At 44.3% G+C, this 24464-nt stretch overlaps 1 protein-coding gene across 5 annotated transcripts; it reads right to left on the bottom strand.

Moving 5' to 3' along the window:
- Positions 1-77: 77 nt before the first annotated feature.
- zfr2 (zinc finger RNA binding protein 2) lies at positions 78-23500 on the bottom strand. 5 transcript variants are annotated; one of them, XM_084920985.1, is made up of 19 exons: positions 23379-23500; positions 18409-18655; positions 18092-18209; positions 16704-16931; positions 16038-16384; positions 15315-15503; positions 14815-15067; positions 13428-13621; positions 13011-13130; positions 12313-12458; positions 11776-11902; positions 11490-11692; positions 11181-11349; positions 7752-7926; positions 4586-4674; positions 3089-3184; positions 2714-2825; positions 2483-2580; positions 78-1447 (listed from the first exon to the last, which is right to left on the bottom strand). In XM_084920985.1, exons 1-19 carry the CDS (start codon positions 23429-23431, stop codon positions 1274-1276), a joined length of 3138 nt encoding a protein of 1045 aa, XP_084777111.1. In that variant the 5' UTR covers positions 23432-23500; the 3' UTR covers positions 78-1273. The 5 variants fall into 5 exon arrangements, with proteins under 5 accessions (XP_084777111.1, XP_084777112.1, XP_084777113.1 ...); XM_084920986.1 differs by having other exon boundaries at positions 16704-16928; XM_084920987.1 differs by having other exon boundaries at positions 18092-18206.
- Between the last annotated feature and the right edge of the window lie 964 nt (positions 23501-24464).

Genomic DNA, 24464 nt, shown 5'->3' with positions numbered 1-24464 from the left:
TTCCTCAATATTTAGGAAAGCGCAGTTTGAGACACAGTGACGCTTTTTATTACATCACAAGACAGAAAAAGCCCGAAGAGTGTTTTTTTCCTCTTTATTTTTAATATCTCCCCTCAACTTTAGCCAACACTACAAAGACATTCAAATAATAGGACAGAGAGGTTCACGCTTCCCGTTTCAACAATACAAAAAACAGACCGCAGCATCCCTCGGAAATAAAATAAGCAAGTAGTATACGGTGATGCTGTTGGTAAATGAAGATAAAACTAAAAATGCGCATCAACTCTGAGCCAGAGGTGCTCCTTTGTCTCTGTGACATACCGCTCATCAGGATTCAAACCAGACAAAACCCATAATTGTTCCTCTTAATCAGTAATACATAACATGAGGCAGGCACAAGGAAGAAAGTCAAAAGGACTATAACGATTTAGTCATTTCAGTAAGTATTCAGTCTTATTTTCTCTCTTCTTCTAACCATACTCTGGAAGAAAAAAGATTACTAGGTAATATTATTTAAATTATACAATTATGGCTGCATACAGTGCTTCAGTCCCTCAGCATGCTACTGAACTGCACCAAGGAAGATTTCTCCCTTCAGAGGCAGATTAACTATCACCAGAGAAAGTCACCTTTGGTGGGCCGGTTATTTTAGACTTATTTGGAAACAGCGGGGATTTTTTGTGTGTGTTACATTTAAGCAAAGTAAAGATTACTTCATGTACTGTGCTCGCTCACTCTTATCTGACCTCCCTCACAGTTTCAAAGCTTCCTGCCCACTTTTCACAATCTGAGAAACCAGTTTCAGCAGCAAATATTCTGCACCAGTGTTAATTCAAGAGTCGGGATGATAAAACTGAACTCGCCCGAAGAGCAGCAGCGTCCAGCTTTTTCTTCACGGAGAAAAGCTGCAAATAAAGTTTAAGGTGCTGATGTTTAAACTGCACTGGAGGCTTTAACATCATAGCAAACAACACAACAGCACACAAATTAGTGGTGGTTCGTATACTGTGTGTAAAAAAAGGAGTTTACTCCCTTTATTCACGCCGCACACTGAAATCAGAAGGAATTGCAACCAATCGTCAGTCCCTTCCCTCCTTCCGAAGCTTCATCCCCCACAGTTTAAGGGTAGATGTGTAACATGTAGAGTCAAAGTTATATTTGTACGTGTATAGCTGCGTGTTAAGATTGTTTTTCGAGAAAAGAAAGAACGTTTAATGTTGTGACATTCTACCAGTCTCTAAACTAGTAAATGCCTCTGCTCCGGAGGCAGAGGTCAAGCACTCGCCGCCTCTTCCTTCTTGTCTTTTTTGCCTTCCCCCTCGCCTTCGCCCGTCTCGCTGACATCCCGTCGACGCTTGCGGTTACGTGCGCTGGCCTTGGATGCTGGCAGGGACTCCATGCCCAGGACCTTGTGGATCTGACGGAAAGCAAGCAGCCGCAGAGCATGCTGGGAACAGAGAGGATACGATAGATAGACAAAGTTAAAGTGCTTACTAAGAGCCTCATACTATGAGAGATGCAGTGATAAAACTGAAAATAGAGTAAAAATTAAGTTTAAAAAGTGAGACTGATACTGTGTGAGAGTCGTGCAAATTGCATTAATATATAATATGCACAATAAGAAAGCATGAAGGTATAATAGAGAAACACAGGTGTGTTCACCTGTCACAGAACGAGAAGTTATTACAGTTTTACAGAGGATGGTATGAACAACTTCCTGAATGTTCTTTATGGCAGTGGGATTGAACATGAGAAGTCTGAGCAGGAATGGGAATCCAGTACTCTAATTCCTTGGACTTATTAGCCTGCCTGCCTGTGGATCCTGCTCACTGGTTCCAGTTGTGCTACAATCAGTTGATTTCAGACGTATCAGAGGAGAAAAATATGGACATTACTTTTATTTTTACTGCACAAAAGGACGACAGCACAATGGCAAACTGAACCCAGGACAGAAACAACTGCATCATACTGCTAACCAGTGTTGGTCAAGTTACTTGAAAAAAGTAATCGCGTTACAAGTAACGCGTTACTGCCCATCTATACTGCTAAACACACACAACTTTGGCTCTTTGCAAGCGTCTGCACAGACGGCATGCTAACGCTAAGCTAGCCAAGAACCCAGAGTAAAAGCTGAGCGAACGCCGACCCCGGGCTGCAGCTCAGCTTCTACCTGTTGGTGTTTCTAAAGTAGAATCGCCATGGCGATCGCATGAAAGCGTCTTTGTGCTGGTTCTTATTTTTGCTTTGCGTTTTCCCACCTAAATGCTAAGACTAAGGTCACGTGTGTCCTTATTAGGACAGGGATTTGTGTTAATCTGCATGAATGATGAACGTAATGTCTTTTTGATATGTTGCTTAGCAACGGTGACTCTCAAAGCGGAGCGATAAGACAACGAGAAGGGACTGAATCAATATCGCTAAGTTCCCATCCCTACTTGTTAGTGCCTATGATGGTCTCAGGTGTACAGCTGTGTGTGGGTACCTGTGCACTGGCAGTGATGTCCTCTCTCGCTTGAAGTTCCATGCTTTCCAAAGCATCTGTTGGCTCCTTCTCACAGGGGTCCATCAGACCTGGTCCATCTGAGTGAAGGGAGGAGAAAGAGAGTTAATCGCTATTTTGTAGCAGCTCAAAGGGAAGCAAATGCGACTAAGCTCTGCACGTGGCATTCATCGACTGCTTTCCTTAGCGTGCGTGTCTGTGTGTGTGTGTGACCTGGCAGCAGGATGCCGGTGGAGATGCACTCCAGGACTCTGCGCATTGCCTCCCCTGGGCTAAGTGGGCCTGTGGCACTGCTGATAACCTTCTCCACCAGCAGCTCCATCGCCTGGAAGAAGAAACACAGTCAAATGGAAGAAGACATCACATGTCACGTGTATACTGTCGTACTGCTTGCCCATTAAACACCAGCTTAGGACATATGAAACTATCGCCTCCCACACAGTCCAATCGAGTCTGACCGAGTTATGAATGCTCAGCACGCTTTGCATAATGTTCCTTCGTATATCGACCAAGCAGACAAACGACAAGACAAATGAAAGAGAGAAAACCTCATCAATAAGCAAAAACAGGATAAATGAAGCCACTTACCCAGCAGGGGATCTTCCCCCAGGTGGGAACCCGCTGACATAAATCTCTCAACACCCGAATGATGATCACACAGGACTGCAGACCGTTGGCACGAGCCTCCAGAAACAAAGCAGACAAAAAAGCCTATGCAGTCATGTTCAAAAGGATGTCTGAGGATATAATAAAAATATCAGCTTCTAAATTATTTAAATGCAACCTGAGATGGACAACAACGCGACATATTGCACAGTCATCACTTATTTAACAAAAAAAACTAAAAGCAATGACTCAGTAGATTGTAGAAACATATGTAGCTTCAATAAATAGAAGTGGTGGCTTTCTGTATGACTTCGTAAGTCTGTTGTGTGGGAACTTTTGGTGCAACGTATCTCGATGTTCGCCGGTCTGCAACGCTGCAAAGCTAAGCCGTGCCGCTCGTGTTCTCTCTGCAGAGAAGAAATGTTCTCGAAACAAGCCATACCAGACTTTTTCTAACTGTACGGTCATGAACGTTAACATCTCACATGCTGAGTGAGGCCTGCAGAGGCTGAGGTGTGGCTTATGGGTTTTCTGCAATTTCTGAGCATTGTACGTCTGAATGTTTCCGTTACAGTTCAGTTATATCGGTATAGCTCTGAATCACAACAACAGCCTCTTGCAGCCGTTTGTAAAGAATCACCTTCCCTTCTTATACTGGACCAAGTGTACCCGTTTATCTGTCGCAGACACTGAGCGTGCTCAGACGCTGCACCCTGCATTTGTTTTTCTTTTCTTTCTGCAGCTACAGCTGCTGTGATAAAGCAAGGATGGGACTTTTGCCCAAAGATACAGTCTGTCAAACCAAGAAAATGTCTCATCATGGTAAAGTTATCTGGTTAAACAGAATTACTCCTGTGATGAAACAGAAACTAGAACACTTATCACTGCAGAGGAACAACACAGAGCGATGTGAAGCACCTGAGAAGTAACGAAACAGCAGCACAAACCACAGTGAGAGCAACCAGTGGGCTGGCAGCATCTTCCTCTTACCAGAAACCACCGGTGAAACAAAATCCCACGATCTGTTTCACCAGCACCTTTATGAACATAGCTCAGAGATAACGACATGTCATGGGAAAAGCCTGGGTGGGCCGTGGCAGCCTCGCGTGCTTGAAAACAAAAACAGGCGATTCAATCCCGGCTCGCAGCTCCGCTCATGTGACCTCAGCAGCTTACAAACAGCGTGGGGCAACGTCTCACACACCTTGACCACCGCAACCGGAAATGACCCAGATTTTGTTTCATGCACCGGCTCATCATGTGACGACTCACATGATTAACTGGACGACTCTCAGAGGGGCCCGCTCGGGAGCCGCTCGGATGACACGTGAAAATCTCTTCGCGAATCAAAAAATAAGTCCAACTGCCTTAATTTCAAACACTCACCACGGCCATACTCACTAAAAGCTGCTTTTAAGTGTCTTTCATTTAACTGCACAGCTTATCAGAACAGTTAAAGGGAAACGTACACACACATACCTGAAACCATTTGGCATGGCGCAGAGCAGCTAGGTATTCCAGGCATTTCTTCTTATTCAGGAGATCAGGAGGATCCTTCTCAGCCACATCTGTAGGAGATAACGTACTGACTTCATGACTTACAGCCAAACCAGCGCAAAGCCCACATACTGACTGCACTACCTAAGTGTAGGTGTTGTATCTCTTGATGTACAGTCACTGATCAGAGATGTAAGAGTGAGAGTACCTCACAAGGAGAAACATTTCCATCAGTCCTTAAATTCTCTGGTTTGAAGTTGATGGATGAGAAAATGAATGAGGGGGAAAGATGAATGAGAAGGGAGGCATCGAATAAGAATACAGGCACGTGTAAACCAGGAGGAAATCCAAAGGATGCTTTTTACATGATGACTAATTCCCGCTCAGTTTAATGCCGACTTGTGTACGTTCACAGTCTGAGTGCTGCTGTCTTTGGTGAAACTCTGGTGGACTTTGAGACGTGGAGAATTAAAAAAAACTGTATGCTACAAAGCCCACCGAAGCTGGTTTTCCTCCCCCTGCACATACACTCATGCCACTTTATTAGGTATACCTCAGCAGTACTGTGCTGGACCCCTTTTGCTCAGCCTCAACTCTTCATAGCATAGATTGACTAATATGCTGGAAACATTGCTACAGTTGCTGCAGGTTATCAGGTGCACATTTACGAGGTGACTCCCTTTGCACCACATCCTCAAGGTGCCCTACTTCTACTGCAATCTGATGGTTATGGAGGTTATTTGAGTACCATGCACTCGCTGTCATGTTCTGCTGAAAGCAGCAATCAGAGGATGAGCACACTGTGGGTGAACATGATCGGCAGCAAACCTCAGAGTAGAAACGATGCTTATCTGGTACTGAGCGACTCAAAGCGCGCCCACAAAATATCCCCCACCCCATTACACCAACAGCCTAATGGGGTGGGGACGTAATGTGCACTCAGAGGTGCTCTTCTGCACACCGTGTTTTGGTTTTCTTTTGTTTTTTTAAATTTACCGTTGGCTTCCTGTTAGCTCGAGGCAGTCTGGCCATTTCTCTGACCTTTGACATCAGAGGCATTTTCACCCAGAGAACTGCTGAATCCCAGCAGATCAACACTTTGTGAAATGCCCAAACCAGTAAAACCATTCCCTGTTCAAAAGTCACTTAAGTCACCCGTCTTCCCCGTTCTTGAGTTTCTAAATATGATTGGCTAATTAGATATTTGTATTGTTGAGCAGCAGAAAAGGTGTACCTAATGAAGTGGCCAGGGAGTGTAATTCTGTCTCGCTACAATTACAAGAAAAAGAAAATATTTAAACACAAATCTGTGTCTTTCTTCGAGTCCTGATCAGACAGCGGTCTCTAATCTTCCAAACTGAGGAAGTGAGAGAAACTGGCACAAAGTGAAAAACAGCAAAATCCAGTCAAAGTGCAGCACACTCCCACCAGTGATCACCAGACTTTTAGAAGTTTTCCATGATGGACTCGGAGCTGTGACTGCTGGATTTCCCCTGTTTGCCTTTGACGTTGGATGACTAACAAAAAGTTACTAAAAAAAGTGTCTGATTATATCTTTTTGAACTTTTTAACTCAAACTTTAGTTTGGAAAGTTTATCATTCTGTAACAAATGTCTCAACTTTGGTTCCGCACTGCTTGGTTTCCTTTAATCTGTCCTAATTGTCTTTATATCTAATTAATCAAGCAGCCATAGGGACAAAAGTAAGGACTGTCACTTCACTTCATATTTTAGGACAATATCAACGTCAATAAGCAAACAACAACAACAAAAACAAGAAGATGAACTTAATTAGTCGTGGAGTGACGGAGCCTGTGTCTGTGGTGGATTTAGATCATGAAGAAAGAAAAAGGACAAAAAAGGTGGAGAAATTTGGAGGACATTTTTAAGACTAGCCATCTAAAAATGACACATGGTGGTTTTCTCCAGAGCACTCCAGATGAGGTTACTGATGACTGTAATGAAGTAATATTGGGGCTTTCCACACTTCCATGTTCACTAGAACTGTAGCAACAACAAAGGAGATTAGCTTTCTCACAGGGCAAATGCAGAACATAAACAAAGCAACTTTTATTTTGAAGTCTACACTCGCATACCACCTCGAAAGACAGACCCACATTTATCACAGCTCTCAGAGTGGGAGCTCAGTGTCAGTGAACAGGAGGGCGATCCTCCTCTGAGAAGCTTGATAAAAGTGGGTGAACTTCTCAGTGGTATGTGTACTCCAGTGTGGCTTCAGACGAGCCTTCGGCTTGCCCAGGTCTGCTGATACAGAATCGGATGCACTGATCAACAAACCCAAACAAAACTTTTGGAAAAAAACAAAAGACAGCGGCCACAGAAAACATCTCTAACATGTTTTCCAAATGTGAAAAAACACATTGCAATGCTGACATTTACTGGAGCGGGTGGAGGAGTGTTTGCAACACAATGATCTTAGACAACTTTGTTGTTTTGTGGGGGGAAATAAATGCAACGCTTCGCTAATGTCAGCTTAAAATTCCTCGATCATTGTGAGGCGGCAACAGGACACTCCAGCACCGTATCATCGATAATGCCACACGATGATGCAAGGATGAGACGCGAGGGAACGGGAAGTCGCTGGACCTCAAAATCCCCTCAGTGGTATCGTCGCAAAGACGGCGAGAGAAGCAGAACTGCATCGGTGTGTATACGTGAGGCTTTTTGTAGAAGTTTATTTGAACCGTTTTCATCCTTGGGCATTATCTGGACAGCTCCCTGAAGGCTTTATCTGAGCATGTGTTCACAGGATAAACACACAGCTCAGTGGCACAGAAAGGTCGGAGAGCCCGGCTTTTGGTTCCCATGTTGTGGAAAAGAAATAAAGAAGTTGGGGACTATTGCAGCTGCAAAAATAACAAATAAAAAAATGGGGAAATGAAAGGCGTGGGACAAATGAATGCGTGATTTAATTCTTATTTCAGGGGCTGAGAAAAGACCGAAAAAAGGAGAAATCTCGACTGTGGGCTTAGTTAAAAGTCCCACATGAATTCTTGTGTAATTTTTAAGCCTAAAAATTCAGGCTGCTATTGGGTGGAAAGGGAGGGGGCGGGGTCTCTATATATAAGTGTATTACACACATAGCCAACATTTGGTCGTCTGGTACTGAAAGCTTTGGCTTCTCTAACCTTTCTCAGCCGCTTTTCCTCCTGCCTGCTTGTCCTTCTCAGCAGCAGGGTCCTCCCTCATCAGCGGCGAGGTGAGAGATATGGTCACCTGCATTTTGGGCTCCTTGCTTGAAAATATCACGATGTTCGCCTCCTCGGGGTGAGCCTGCACCTCATACTGATCTTCAGAAAAAGTCTGCCGGTTAAAAGGACACTTGGGATTACTCACTACAGAGGAGAAGTGGCGTAGGGACAATGAATAGCCTTGTTTGGCAGTAATACAGGGACGGACTGAAATATTTTTAACTCGACTTCTTTCTTTCTTTTTTGTCCCCTTCAAGACAATTTAGTTCCCTTATTTAAAAAGCTCAAAAGCTGTTCATCGACAGTAACTTTGTAGCCATAATACTTATTAAAAGAAAGGGGCTGCTAAGGAAGAAAAGTCCCATCTCACTCTGTAGGGTTCAGGTGTCATAACCAGGCAGTAAGTCTAAAGATCAGTGAAAAGCACCTTCAGTCAAACACTCGTGGCAGCTACAGCAGGAGGAAGAAATGGTGAATAATTACAACACATCGCAACCTCGTTTCCTCTGTCTTGCGAACATTACTCTGAAAGCAGCAACAATTTAAAAATGCACATTGGTCTTCCCGCTCGGCCTCTGGCAGCTCGGCCGTGAACATGAAAGGATCTCACCCAAAGCCACAAATCACACAGTATCCCCACAAAGTTGTGTCTCTGAAATTGAACGAATTGAATTCATTCATAGCTTTACTCTTTAATGCAACATTCAGCTTTTAAATTCTCGCTGCAAAGACGTTTTTAATTTCGTACAGTCACGTTAAAAATAAAAGCACACTTTCTTTAGCTTGTACAGCTTCACTTATCAGGACTTAATCTGGTCATTAGGTCTTAATTTAAACACGATCTCAGAATTACATCACATATTACTCAGTGTCAGTATTTATTTAACAAAACATTTATCCAAATGCAGAAGCCGTGCATGGAAATCTTACTCCACCCTCGCTGCTTTCACAATAATTAGCCAAGTATGAAGCATTCATACACGTCATCACAGTCCTCCCAGGAGCTCGAATACATTCATACGTCAAGACTCTACAGGCTTGAGTCAGCTTGTGAAATGTTAAAGTTTGTGTCAGTATAATTATAAAAAGACTGAACGAGTGCAGGTTGCCAGGAGACTCTTATCTCTAAAATCTTTTTGCAACGCTGCGTCTGAGGAAACCACATGACTTGGAACGAATTATCTCAGAGGCGTTTGACCACAATGCACAGCACCGTGTTTGATGAAAACCAAACACATCGGCGTATCAGCAAAAGCCCCTCAAACCAGCTGTTAAACGCAGCTGATGATTTGGGCTTGTTTCGCAGCCACAGTACCCAGGAAACCATGAGGGCAGATATACGTCCCCACTAGGGCTGCCACAAACGATTATTTTGATAGTCGACTAGTCACCGATTATTTTTGCGATTAGTCAACTAATCACATCATGCATCCATTGGACGTACAGCGTACAGCTTATTGCACCAGCAGCATCTGCTCTTATATAACTATCATTAGCTTACAGCTTTAAGTGTTTCAGGTCTGTGCTAACTAAAAATAAAGACAAGATGATAGTTTATTAAATTTTAATGAAATTTGCAGATTGTTTCGGTGAAGTTTAATAAACTCCTTGCTATCTAAAATATAACAGGACACCGGAGTAAATTCTCGAGCATCTCACACTTCTGATGATCAGCTGTCTGCTTGACGTTTATTCAGCTGTGTAAAAACTATAACTTTAATCTCAGCCAAACCGATTTACTCAGGAACAAATAAAATACTAAAAAAAGCCAAACAATAACATTGTTAAGTTATCTAAGTGACTTATATATCATGTTTAACCTGAGTAGTGAAAGACGGCGGTGGGTTTGAAAACGATTTGCCGGGAGTCCGGTGTTCTCACGGCTCTAGTGAGCCTTGCCCCTGGCTCGCTATCGAGCTACTGGGTAACAGACGTCTCCGAAAACGTCGGAGCGCTTTTGAAAATATGTGGTGTCTTGATAAACTGAGCAGATATTTGAGGTTTACACAGCTACATTCTCGCTTGAAAATATGTTAAACGTTTATTTTGTGACCCAGAAAGAATAATAAGAGTAATATTAAAACTAACTAGCTGCCGCCATTGTTGGAAACTGAGCTGGGCCGCGCTATGAATTCTGGGACAGAGCTTCTTCTTCTTCGGGGTTTAACGGCAGCTGGCATCCTTGTACATGCAGTGCTGCCATCTTCTGTTTCAGTCCGTTATTACACTCTTAAATTCTACTTATTCCTGCGTCTTTTGTGATCTTACAAAGCTTCAAACGACGCGTCGACTATTAAATCAGTCGTCGACGACTTTGATAGTCGACGTAATCGTGACTAGTCGACTAATCGTGGCAGCCCTAGTCCCCACAAAGGTTTCTCAGATCAGCTGTCCTGTCCCTCCTTGTTGTCCCCAAACTGAGAGTGTGGGGTGTTAATATTGTTTACTGTACTGTTACTTTTCCTTTTTGGTTAAGATGTCTTTTTGTATTTTATTACAGTCTTTTAATTGGACCGCACCTCGGTCGGCTGTGTTGGATTGGCGCCGTCTGCCTGACAGCCAAAGCTTGCCCAAATATTGGAGTCGTGCAACAGGACAGTGACCCAAAGAGCAGAATGACCGAAAAGAGAAGGTGCACAGACGTTAGCCTTAAGAGAGCTGTGCACAAACCTCAATGAGGTGAAGCGATGCTGGAAAGACGAGTGAACCAAAATGCCTCTACAATGACATAAAGGACTGACAGTCATACAGAAATGATTGAATCATAGGGTGTCCTATATGTTTCCACACTCTGCTTCTGCATTTTAATTTAGTTTTTGTTAAACAGACGAACACGCAATGCACTACGTCACGCTTTGTTGCTCATCCCTCTAAGGACACGAGTATTTTTATTACGTCCTGACAAGTGTAACCGTGGACCGGGTGTACTTTCCTCTTATCACGACTGTACGTGTGGATGACAAACTGCTCTTTTTTCTGGCTCTGGGGGACACGTGCACACAGTCACCTGCTCTGTACCTGATGAGCTGCAGTGGGATTTTTCTGGGTTGGTATTCGAGTTGCTAAAACCTCGTTTCCTCTTGTATAACAAACAGTATTACAAGTGAAAACTTCCGGTTTTCTGTCTTTGTCTTGCACAACCGTGAAACCTCAGGGTCCAGGCCTTATGACTAAAGTCATAAGTCGTTGATGACAAACAATAAAATATCTACAGCGCCTGATAACTCGACTGCATATCGAAATATTTCTGTTCTGCTTTTTAATCCCACCTACAGTAACTGTCAAAATAACTCAGGATCAAAGTCCCACTCATCACAGAAAGGTGAAACCGTTGCCTAAAGTGTGTCTTTTGTGAGATTTGCTTACCGCCAGCTCCTTTGGCAGCTGCTTGGCGATGCTCTTCAGTAACGAGATGGTGGGTTTCTTTGCAGTCAGCAGGATGAGCTCCACATTTCTGTCTCCGCGAAGCAGCAAGCCTTTGGCCAGGATTCCCACCCTCATCACGCCTTTCAGCAGCCGGGCCGGGCTCTCGGTCCTGTCAGGCAGACACACAGACACAGGCTTTGATTTGTTTCTATTCTTCTGCTTTGGGAACTATTAGAAATGCGCAGCACGTAAAATAAATAAATAAAAATCACATGCTGGATAAGTGGGAATTATCTGCCAGGTTTTTACCCTTTTTCATCTCCTCCTTCAGCAGCACCATCATCAGTCAGTGTTTCCTTCTCCAGCAGAGAGTCTGACACCAGTTTCAGGGCTCTCTCCGAGTGGGAGACGATCCTCTGAACAGCCTGCAGCTCCTCTTCCACTGGGTAAATAGTGGAGTGCTTGGCCATGATGTGGCGGTCGTCAAGCGAGTCAGGACGCCGCACACAAGACTGAAGCGAGACGGGAGGAGAAAGTGGAATCAGATCTTGTTTTTCTTGTTGTTGAACAACAAAGATGCTGTTTCAATGCTCACCAGTAGAGGGGGCACTGGCATCCCGGGGCGGCTCATCAGAGGTGGAGGTGCCATCCTGCGTCTCTGCTCCCCCCAGTACATCTGCTCCTCCTCCACTCTCCTCCAGTACAAGTCCTCCTCATATCGCCTGCAGGAGGAGGAAAGGATTCGAATGCCATTCGTCAAGAATAATTTTTTCCAGCGGAGAGAGGCGCACGCTCTGTCTGCCATTAATAATACATCAGACTTATAAAAAGTCCTGCACCAAAATCTAGAGCATCGCCTAAGATTCAGCTGAAGTGAACCTGAGAGTGTGAACAGGGAACTTTTTAATCGGGTGAAACGATGAAATCTGAAAAATGTGAAGTCTGATTTCACTGTAACGTTTCTCTGGGGGTCAGTGATATCAGAAACATAATACGAGTGTAAAAATAAGATGAAAAAATTTAATTTTTCCACGCATTCATGCAAATCTTCGAGGCAGCTGCTCAAATTTGGCGCATCCTCTTTGGTTTTACCTGTACGCATGCCCTCCCCCAGTCAACGTCTGACTCTGACCTCATCTCCATGTGCCAGCGCTGCTCGTCATCTCTCTGCCGCTTCAGCACCGCCTTCTGCTTCTGCTTCTTCAGCTTGCTCTCCTGCAGCTTCCTGGCCCGGTTACTGGGTTTGATCTCCACGGGAAGCTCCGGGTTCACTTTCTTCTACAGAGGGACAGAACACATGTGATGAACATGTTCTCTTCTACTCTGTCTCTTTGCAGATTACCCGACAGCGTTTTTCTTTCCATCTCAAGTTTCCATAACGGACTTAAACCTCCGTTTGGTTCTGGACAGCTGAGATGGAACGACTCCGCTTAGAACCAGATTTTATACAAATCCATTTGAAAATGATCCTCATTTGATTTCACACCTCAGCGCTCTCTCTTTAGCACCACCCCATGTCCACTTTGTAAACGACGGTCCATTATAATAGCAGAGACAGCAGGGTATGCTACTTTGTGGCTGACAAGATTAGATTAAGGTCTCGCTCAGTCGGAATCCATCACATCATATTTGGTGCTCAAAAACATCCATAAAGAAAATTCCCTGGCATATCTCAGCGGAGCTGTTTGGGAATCACCGCTAAACTGTCATGTAAGCGCGTGCTATTACTTCACAACAGACACATGGTTTCAGTGAGGATTGTCAAACTCTGCAAAAGTTCCAGAATATGCAGCTTTGGCTCAGCAATGCTCTTTATTTCTTTATTTCTACCTTGTATTGCAGCCTGTGCCTTCTTCCCTTCAGGTGCATGTCTTTCGCGTTGGGGTCATTGAAGCTGCACTCGCACAGTTTACAGTGGAATCGAATCACTTTTCCATCATCATTACGAACCTGAAAACGAAGAGAACTGGCATGAGTTTGAAACAGTAATGAAACCTTTATAAATGCAGCTCATAATGACGGGAAATGACGTGTAATGTTGTCACAATTAGGCTCCATGTCAGTCCTGATAACTGCTACAACAATCACCTTCACTAATATTAGAGATATCTCTTGGTTAACCAGAATGCTGCTGTGTCCCATGATGACTGGAAACTGCCGGCAGGATCAAGCTTGTAAATATAACCTCACAGCATTTCACAGCTGCCGTCCGTCACTGGACTGCCATCAAACCCTTTCCCCGCCTACCTCTTCTACATAGTCGTGTCCCACTGGCTGGATGTCTCCCTGGCCTCCAGCTCTGTCTCCATCCTCATCCTCGCTCTGCGGTTCCATCTTCTGGACTGACGGCTGCGCAGGCTCCTCGACCTTGGCTGCCGCCACCACCACCGGCGCCGCTGCTGTTGCTGCAGCTGCAGCGGGAGTGCTGGCTGGCTTATTGGCTGTGAAGCAGGGCAAATGTTAACACTTTCAGGAGGTCGCTGAAGGCATACTCGAGGCTCGTTTATTGGAAGACGCAGCTCTTCTACTTCCAGTTTTAGAATATCCAGTAAGCGTTAAATGAAGCGGCTATGGAGAGATACACGACTGACTAATAAACACTAAACATCATTCAATGTGAACTAATTTAACGCAACCACAAAGAGAACACAGAATATTCCTTTTCTGTCCTTGCAGGTGACATTTCTCTGCAAACCGTTTAAGAGCTGTTAAATCTTCCTCATCTTATCGTTTTTAATCAAACAAAACAGCATTTCTTCGTATATTTTTACAGGTTCTAGTCATCGTATTTTTTGCATAGCGTGCCTTTGTCTTGTGCTCAGCGCTGTGTGCCGTCTAAGTCAAGTTGCTTAAAACAAATAGTCCCCATAGGTGCATCAATAGACTGCAATTCATTTTACTGATTTATAGAAACTAAACACTACAGTTGCAGCTGCACTGCAAACGTGTTTAGTGTGAAATTGCATTTCAGTTTATTTTGTTTACGCTGGTACGATCTGCCTCCAGAGAGGAGACCACCCTGACCTCTGACTCCTGGTGCGATGTTGGTTTTGAGTTCTAGTTTTATTTTAGTTGTAGTTGTAGTTTTAGTTGTAAATAAAGCGCTGTTTTAATTTTTATGTATTATGTGTTTTATTTAGTGCCGTCAGCGTTAATCTCGTTAAAATGACGTTAACGCCATAACTGCATTAAGGCGGCAAATCTCCGTTAGCGAGTTAGCGCGGATCGCCCCATGCGCGGGGCTGCACGGCGTCAACGCGTTAGCGCGGTTAGCTCGTTAACGCGTTGACGCCGTGCAGCACTAGTTTTATTTTTTACTGTTTTGTTTTATTCTGTTGGTCTTAACGTATTTCCTGTAGAGCTCGTTGGTCCTGTGCTGGGGTGTTAAAGTAATAAAGATGGATCAGATATGCTGTCGATGAAGAGGCGCCACTTAGATCATCTGTGAAATCACCCAAAACATAAATATAGATATAAACCATACAAACCTGCTAACGCAAATGTTTTTCCTTTGAATTATTTTTATTATAGTTGTTATTATTATCATCCTTAAGGTAAGTGTGCACTGTTCATCTGAATTAGTGAACACTGAATATTAAAGATCCAACATTTTATAACAGCTGAACAAACTTACAAATGACAGTTATTCTGGAAGGCGGGGGCTTCTTGACTGGTGTTGTTGTTTTAGCCGTGCTGTTTGCAGCCACCGGTTTGGGAGCTGCAGCAGGAGTTGCAGTGGTCGATGCAGAAGTGGAGGAGGACGAGGAGGAGGAGGAGGGGACTGAAGGCTTCCCGGCTGTCGTGGTTGTGACAACTGGAGTAGAATTCACTAACACTGGCTCAGTGGAAGGTATAGGTTTCCCCAGCTTGGTGTGAAGTTTCACCACCTTTCCGAGGTCGACAAAGACAGACACAAGGAGACAGACCCATTTAAGGCTGCTGATACTTAATCCCACCCCAAATCCCTCTGGGAGGTTTTGTTCCAGGACTTGGCAGGTCAAGTGGAACATCACATGGGTACGCCACAGTCACGATCACTACTGAAAGCATGTCAGCTGCTTATTTTATTCCTTTAATAATAACAAATAGGGACAGACAGAAAAATGGGGAGAAAAGCCCCACAGGTATGCGTACCTTCTGATGTTTGGACCCACGGATATGAGCAGCATAAGCATCCACTCCTGTGCAGGAGACGTCACATAACTCACAGCGTAACTGCGTCTGGACCCCTCTGGGGCCGTTGCTGGTCCCCGTCTGCCCTCCAGACTTTAGGGCTGCTTCCTTTTTCTTATGCTTCTGGCCCTCCAGATGCTCCCGGTACGTCTAATGCAGTAAATAAAGATAAAGCCAGTCAACAATACGAAGCATCTAAAACAGTCGTGGACGCTTTCATTGATATACACCTTTGTAGCAAACGCTAATATTCTAACGTCTGTTTTTGCTTGTATTTTAGTGATTTAATACAAGGCATTATATAAATTAGAATTAATAAGGTGCTCCTATTTGGTGCTGTGTTACTACTACACAACTTCACTGCTTGTCCAACAAGCACAACAGAAGCATCTGTTGCGCTCAGCAGCCTCGGTTAGCTTGAATACTGGGACAGGAACATATTCTCTACTGGCCCTACTGGCGCTCCAGCTCACTGCAGACTTCCAGAGTAGCAGGAGGACATCTGTTACTAGCTTCAAGGTCCTTTATAAGAAGGCAGCAAAATAGTCACGACAACAACAGCAATGACTCATCTGATAGAGCCGTGCGGCCGCTGCAGATAACGTGCCGAAAATAATGAAAACACATCAGGGAAGCTCCAGAAACACAAAATTAAACCTGTTTTCCTCATTTCTGATGGCCTACCTGAGGGCCTGCACAGCTGATCTTGCAAATGTCACAGTAATGAAGCTGCGGCTGCTTGGGAGGCCCTTTGGGCTTCTGCAGCTTGCTCTGGTGAAACGTGGGCTTTTTGTAGGCGTTTCCAGTCGGAGCGGTCACCATGTTGCTGCCCGAGTTACTCCAGGACGAGCTGGTCAGCTGCTTGGGTGGCGGCTGAACGGGGGCCTGCGGCTGCTGCGGCTGCTGCGGCTGCTGAGGTTGCTGTGACGGCTGCGGCTGCGGCTGGGACAGAGTCTGCTGCGGCGGCTGATAATAGGTGGGGGTGGATGCCGAGGTGTAGCCGACTGAATCATAACCAGAGTAGCTAATGCCTGAGGGGTGAGAGAGCAGAGAGAGGGACACTAAAGCAAGCAGGATATGGGTCAAACAGTCAGCAGTCATTCAGGAAATAAGCTGCATTCAGTTTCATCCACTCTGCTTTCACATCTGAGCTTCAGCTTTACAGATGTCAGTGTATGTAACTCAGCACGAATTAGCACGAGCCTGTGTGCAGTTACAGTTAAATGTGCAGCTAATTAAACAGGTTTTCTAGCTTTAGCCGATAGAAATAACAACAAGTAAGAAATAACAACAAGTTGGCTGAAATGTTAGCAGCTTTAAAGCGAGTCTATAAACCGATGTTGACGTCACCTGAGTAGGAGGTGGCTGCGACGCTGGAGCTGAACGAGGAGCCGAGCGTGTACGACGAAACTGGCGTTAGAGGCTGCTGGACGCTCGTGGACACTGGGTAGATGTTGTAGCTGGTAGACACAGAGCTGGAGGGGGCGAGGGGTTTCAGTGCTGTCACCTGCCTCTGGGGGGGAGGCGGCTGGTTGTACACAGTGGAGGTGGCTGGACTGTAAGCACTCTTCACTCCTACTGATACAGAAAAATGCGACAGAATTGAGGGGTGAAGGAAAACAGAGGAGCAGCAGCACAGGTGGAGAGGAAGGACAGAGAGAGCTGAAGGATATGAGTCATAGAGTTCGTGTTCAAGAGAGTTTCTGGCAGAGCAGGCAGGATCTTCATTTCACTAACAAATGAGTGGCAGAGACGTGCACACAGAGAACAGTGCAGACGTTTTAGGCACTTGTGCGTTATCGGGCATTGTTCTGCATCACATCCGGCGTTTCATCTCTGTGCCACGCTCACAAAGACTCAATCAATACATTTCTGCTTCAATGATTTCCAGGGACAAGGAACAAAATAAAGACAATAAAGCTGCCGAGGTTATCGGCAACTCGAAGGAGCTCAGGGGATGTATGTGAGCCATCAAAAGCTGCTATCTGGTTTTGAAGGACATTTATAGAAGGAAAAACAGCTTGCAGGGATCTGAAGATGCTGTTCATACGATCAATAACAGCTGCACCACCACAGCAGCATCCAGCAGTCATCAAAAGTCTAAAGGCTCGTGACATTTCTAGAATAAAGTATCACTGATGAGTCACAGGACGCTGCTCCCTATCGAGCCGCTGCAGGACGAGTTACGCACCGAAAATCTAACCAAAGAAGAAGCAGAACGGTTCGCACTCGCTCAGCTGCTGGACTTTATTCTTCCAAACTGAGAAACTGTGACTGATATCAATGTCTTATTTAAAAGGAAAACTGTAACAAGGGCATCAAGAGCTACGTTAGATCACAGGCTGACTCGTGTTTCTTGGACACAACATGCTATATTAAAAAAATGACCACTCTGATCAACTTCCTGTACCAGTCAGTGTTTTCTTTTATTCACAGATCTTTGTTTCTTTATTCACTGAAACAAAATGAGGTTAAACTTCCACGCTGAACCTTTTTAATCGTGGAGAATGTAACAGGCTGTATGTGTCATGAAAAGTTCTCCCAGACGATGAATAGAGTTGAAAAAGTGAGAAATCATAGCAAAGAAAAATAATCACAGGTTCCCTGCAGGGAAGGCAAAGATAGTTTAAAATGAAATCAGCTGGTTTACATGCACCAACCTAATATTATTGTCCATAAAAAGCAGAAATCAACTCATTTTACACACTGTTTGGACACTGGGAATGAAAAAGACTCACCAGTCTGGTAGTAACTCTCTGTAGGCGTCCTTTGAGCCGTTGCTATACTCGTCTGGTAGTACTGTTTATTGTCATAGGTAGTCACTGCAGCAGGACGCCCGTAATTGTAGTTGTCCTGCTGGTGTTCACAAGAGAGCATCCAACCCACACATATTAAAACTTGAGCAATGCAGACAATTTAATCGTGCACAGATTCTCTCTCAGATGAAATCATCTGAATTCAAAGATTCCTCAAAACAAAACCTGCTTTGCAAAAATCTGGCATGCAAAATGAAACAGAAGAGCAGAAATCATAAGAGAAGCGCAAAGAAACTGACCGTGTCTGAGTATACCTGGTACGTCTGTGGGGTAGTGGTTGGCTGCGGGGGATCGGGCTGTCTGTAGGTGTAGTCCGGGGGCGCCTGGTGGCTTTGGTAGGCCGGGTAAGGGGCCGAGACCACAGGCCGGGCGGCCTGGACCGGAGCTGGAGAGTATGAGGCGGTCACAGCGTGAGCCACAGCCGGAGCCTGCTGGACGCTGTAACTCGCTGTGGAGGGATGGGAGTAAGCCGGGGGAGGCTGGGTACTGCAGGACAGGAGAGGGAAGAAAGGAAGATGCGACATTTAAATGACTCAAAACATTTTGACATATCTTGTCACACCCACGCTTTCAGGTATTTACCACAGGAATGTGACAAACCAAGTATTCAGTCCAAAATATCCTTGTTAGCTCAAGCACAGACCCCAGAGGTGAGTCACTAACATCAACATCAGGTGCAGAAAGGAAACTACTATCACTTATCATAGTTATTTAAACTGCAACCAAGAAACAGCAGGACTCATTAATAATATGCAAAAAGCACAGACACGACCACAGTGGTGATAATTTTACTCAGTTTACTTTACATACATCCCTGGTCAAGCATGCACCTCACTGCGTTTGGCACCGCTTAAATGCTAAACTGCATTTTTGTTTTTGGAGTCTGCACGCTGTGCAGCACCAACAACGCTGAGACGAATTTAAACCGAAACGTTAATTACAGCAGAAATGAAAGATGATAATCAAACACAGTTAAGAAGTAACTACAGAATACTTCTCATTGATGATTACAGTGAACAAACTAATCCGAGCGCTAACAGATTCAAAAGACACCTGCAAAGAATAATGATGCACACCCTCACTGAAACCACAGTGCGGTGAATAAATATGTAATTCATGATTTATTTATTCATTTTGCCTTTTTAGCTCATTTTTTCTCTTGCAGTAACACGGATATTGTGATGCATCCCTGTAGCTGCAATGTGTGTATCGTGTTTTAGAAAATGAGAAAAGACCAGACGGGGAAACACCCTTCAACCTTGTTATGAGTGCTGACATTGCACAGCTGGTCCACCAGAGGGCACTGTGCAGCTGTTCTGCTGAATCTGGAGAGGCCACAAACAAGAAGCTGACTGAGACGTGTCAGAGAGAGTAAACAAGTGCTTGTTAATGAAAATCTGTTTATTTTTTGTGCACCTCAAAAAAAGAAAGAATAAAATGAAATTTTAGCTTTTTAAATCAAATATTAGTAACTAAAAATCCAATATTGGTCAGATTCTAGTATTATGACATCATATTGATATTGAGTCGTGGTGAAGAGGGAGCTGAGTGTAAAAGCGAAGCTCTCAATTTACCGGTCGATCTACGTCCCTACCCTCACCTATGGCCACGAGCTGTGGGCAATGACCGAAAGAACGAGATCGCGGATACAAGCGGCGGAAATGAGCTTCCTCCAAAGGGTGGCTGGCCTCTCCCTTAGAGATAGGGTGAGAAGTTCGGCCATCCGGGAGGGGCTCAGAGTAGAGCCGGTGCTGCTCCACATCGAAAGGAGCCAGCTGAGGTGGTTCGGGCATCTGACAAGGATGCCTCCTGGGGTTGGTTTTCCGGGCATGTCCCACTGGGAGGAGGCCCCGGGGCAGACCCAGGACACGCTGGAGAGATTATATCTCTCGGCTGGCCTGGGAACGCCTTGGTGTTCCCCCGGATAAGCTGGAGGAGGTGGCTGGGGAGAGGGAGGTCTGGGCTTCTCTGCTTAGGCTGCTGGCCCCGCGACCCGGCCCCGGATAAAGCGGATGAAGATGGATGGATATTGATTCTTAGCTCTTATCTCATCAGGTCCAGTCCAAAAAGGCTCGGCAGTGCCTGTACCACCTCCGACAACTGAGGAAGTTCAGGATCTCTCCAGTGATCCTCAGGACTTTCTATGCAGGCGCTGTGGAGAGCATCCTCACACAGAGCATCGCATCCTGGTTTGGGAACAGCTGTGTTAAGGACCAAAAAGCTCTTCAGAGAGTGACCCGTACGGCACAACGCTGCTGCAGGACTGCTCTCCCCTCCCTTCAGGACACCTACACCAGGAGATGCTGAACTACAGCAGCTCAGATATTGAAGGACCCGTCCCATCCCGGCAACAGGCAGAAGGTTCTGCGCCATCCGGAGGAGCTTCTATCCTCAAGCCATCCAGGTCCTAAACCAGAACATGCCCCCCACCCTCCCTCAGCATCCATAAGTGACTGAGACAGGACTTACTCCTCTAACACACCCCAGCCTGACTCTTCTAGACACTTTAACACCCACTTGCACAATGTACATTTTTCAGATTTTCAAATGTAAATTTCCAGATTTTTTTTAAATTATTTATTTAATTCATTTAATGTACATAATTCACTTACTTACTGCACATAATGTCCTCCTGTATATATTCACTAAATGTATATAATGTTCTTCTCCCCTTTTGCACAGTCGAGGAGCGTGTCAGGATACACTTCACTGCATGTTGTACTCCTATAACTATGAATGTGACAAATAAAGAATCTTGAATCTGTATCATTACCAATCACTTTAAAATACATGCATGGCTGCTCAGCATGTTTGCATGTTTTTGAAGGCACAGTAATTATAGGCAATGACATCAGTGACTCCAGCTGACAGCCTTCAGTGTCAGTCTGGACGAGAACATTAGTGGGCTTAAATTAAATGATGCCTTAAAGGCAGAGGTGTCACATTCATTGTCACTAATGGTCACACAGAGGACCTGAGCAACAATGACATATTTATACAGTTCACTGATATTTTTATGTTATAAATAAATCCTAGCAAAGTAATGAATTTTTAATGTTGTTCTGCAGATTTGTCTGCAAGTCTTACGTAGCCTGTGGAGAAGGTTTCATATAACACAAAAACATTAATGAGGCGGATTAACTGTGCAGTACAGAAACCGGATGTACACTAAAGTACAACCAGCCTTTCCTGCTCCAAACGATGCGACTAGTTTAGGAAAAGACTTACAGTGCTGCAGCTGCACGCGTCCGTCTGTTACGCCTTATCTTTGTTTGTTTGGGGTTCAAACTTCAAACCAGCCATGTGAATTATATTCTTTGAAAATACAGCAAACAGATACACAGCACTCTCTGTGCAAACAGTCTATCTCCCACATCAGTGGAAACTTTCCTTTCGCTGGAGTTAAAGCTCCACTCAAACCCGACCTGCACTTCCCTGGAAATGTAGCTACATGTTGTGCAAACAATGGCCAATGCTTTGATTTCTCCTGTGCATCTCCAGCTACGTTTCACTGCGGTTTGTTTTATTTATCAGTGAGAGAATATCAATTAACACCTTAGTATAAGGAATAGTAATCATAGTCTCGACAAAGGGACATAGGGATGTCAACAAACTCCTGGAGGGAGACTGCAGAAACTACCGGAATGACTGTGAGAGAATGTACAAAGAAGTGTAAAAAACTTCCCAGGACTTGGGAAGTAAGAAAGTCCCAGCCTTTCATTTGTTTGTTTCGGGGCTGGCACTGAAACCACACACAAGCACAAATGTGTGGAGGGTCACGCCGTGGGCTCTACAAAGATTCAGCTGTTAGTCAGCTTGTTAGATTGCACAAGCTGTGGAAGCACGTCTCTCTATTTAGTCTCGCATGGGTGCAGGGGGCACGACACACAGCTACGACCTAAATTATGAAGCAGCTAAAGTAACAGGTGGGCCAGATTAAAATCTGTGAAGAGCAGGATTTGGTCCAGCTCGTAAGGTCACAAAAGAGCACACATGTAAATCTATAGCACGATTTTAATTAAAAGTACAAAACAAAAGCTCTGTGTGTTTCTTGACAGAGGAATTCCTGACAGCCCTTCAAACAGGTTTCAACACAGCCAAAAGAAAACTGCCAGCAAGCTCAGTTCATTTAACGAAACTTTAAAAAATGTCTGCACATCAAATGGTCTGAATCAACAGAACGTAATTTAGAGAAAACTTTAAAGAACATCACACCATGTGCTCCCACAGATTTCCCCCAAAATGATTGGGAACCCAACTCAGTGTCTTTAGTCGGGCACGACACTGCTGCCCTAAATCCAGGTCAAAATATTCGGAGACTCCTCTCGGCCTGTGAGTGTGCTTTACAGAAATGCTGTAGATGTTTGGATCACTGCCCTGACATGATGAAGTGCATAGTGAACTGGTAACTCCTGTCTATAACCAGTTTATCAGCACAGATGTGGTGTGCAGCATAAGGTTAAATACTGCATATTTTATCAGTGCTGGTGGCAGAGAATGACAGGGGTGAATTTTAATACAGGTATAGAAGACAAAACCACAAAGAGGCCGCAGAGGAAAGCAGTCCACTCCGGTTTGTCAGGTTTGTTGGCTTAATGCAGCACAACAGACAAAGCATGAAAACATTCACAGTTCACTAACCGCAGGATGATGGCTCCATCACATCACTAATTGATTACCTGTCAAATTTAAAGGCTAAATTAAGCAGGCAAATTTAGCCAAATTATGCAAATGCTGCTGCTGCTTTTCCGAGGGCCTCTTTGCTCTGTATGGCTGCATGTCAGATAAGTCAGAAAATGACGTTTGGGGATACAAGACAGTGATGTCAGATCAGAGTTGGCCCTCTTTAATCCTAAACGCCGGCCAAAACCTAACCCGTCACAGCTGCAGCCAGCTCGGTTTCGTTACCCGGCTAAAACACACTGACCCCGTTTAATTCTGTTACAGCACAGAAACTGTTGAAGCATCGAACCAACCGGTGCAGCTGTATAGCGCTGTGGTTCACCTAATGTCAAGCTGCAAGCGCTGGCCTGCGATCTCGGCCAGCTAATGTTAGCTAACCGAACCAAGCGGGTCAAGCTAGCCGTGTATCCCTGCGCTGCCACGCAGCGAAACCCCACGGGTGACCGTGTCTCCGCCGATACACCTCGGCAGCTGACACCTGCGGCTCAACACGCTCGCTGACACCAACCCACGTCACATGAATTACCTGTACTGCGGACCGGCACCATGTGTGAAGCCGAAATAGTTGCTTGCAGCCATCTTGGCATCTCCGGTACAGTACAGTGTGCTGACAAACAGCAGCGGAGCGGTGACACCGAAACTCAAGATAGTTCCCCCCCCTCGACTGCTGCTAACGGTCACATACCGGAACTGGATCGGAAAGACACGAAACGGTTACAAACAGGGAGCTTTCAGCGAGGAACTCCGTGTGCGCCATGTAAAGTCTGCGGTCAGTGTATAATTTCTCTCTATATATGATATCCTTGTTAATATATATAGATTTTCATAACTTCTCCACTTAATCGCTACACGCATGCGCACTAAAAAAAAACAAAAAAAAACGCTGAGATTAAAAATAATTCTTCTTCTCATTATTATTATTATTATTATTATTATTATTATTATTATTATTATTATTATTATTATTATTATTATTATAGCGCTAAATGACACCGTATATCTGTGTCTTAAACACTATTCAGGTATGGCTCAAAACTGTATGCCAGTGTAATGATAAACCCAACCTGAAACTGCTGAGATAATAGTGACATAACAGAGAATGCGTGAGCTGTGGCATGAGAACACACGAAAAAACTTTAGCAATAGTGCTAGAAATATAATATATTTAACCTTTACATGCTAAATGACAATCTAGTGACATCCACAACTTACTCTTTTTTATTTTTTATTTATGTTCTCCTTTGTCCCACACAAACTTAATGCCCTACATATAGTTTTTTGGATCTAGTCTTATTTTACATTTCAACAAACAGATCATATTTTTAAAAAACTGTAATTAAAAAAAGTCAATTTAACTAATTAACTCCAGTTTTATGCTTTAGTAAAGGCACTGCTTTAATTTGTTTCTCTCTCTTTTCTGCTTTTTATCTCTTTTACATTTTGTACTGATTTGTATAATTATTATTTGTTATACCAATTTTATGAACGATTAATTGATATATACGTAAATAAATATATTTTAGCGGAGACGGAAGTACGTTGGAGTGAATGCTCTCGCTTTGCTTAATACTCTGGGTGTGAATGGCTGGGTGATTGGACGGGTGTTGCGTGC

Source organism: Perissodus microlepis, chromosome 23 (assembly GCF_051167445.1).
Source record: "Perissodus microlepis isolate ML-2025 ecotype Zambia chromosome 23, ASM5116744v1, whole genome shotgun sequence".
Classification (NCBI taxonomy): domain Eukaryota; kingdom Metazoa; phylum Chordata; class Actinopteri; order Cichliformes; family Cichlidae; genus Perissodus; species Perissodus microlepis.
Note: the sequence above shows the minus strand (reverse complement) of the source record. Positions and strands in the feature narration are given on the sequence as shown.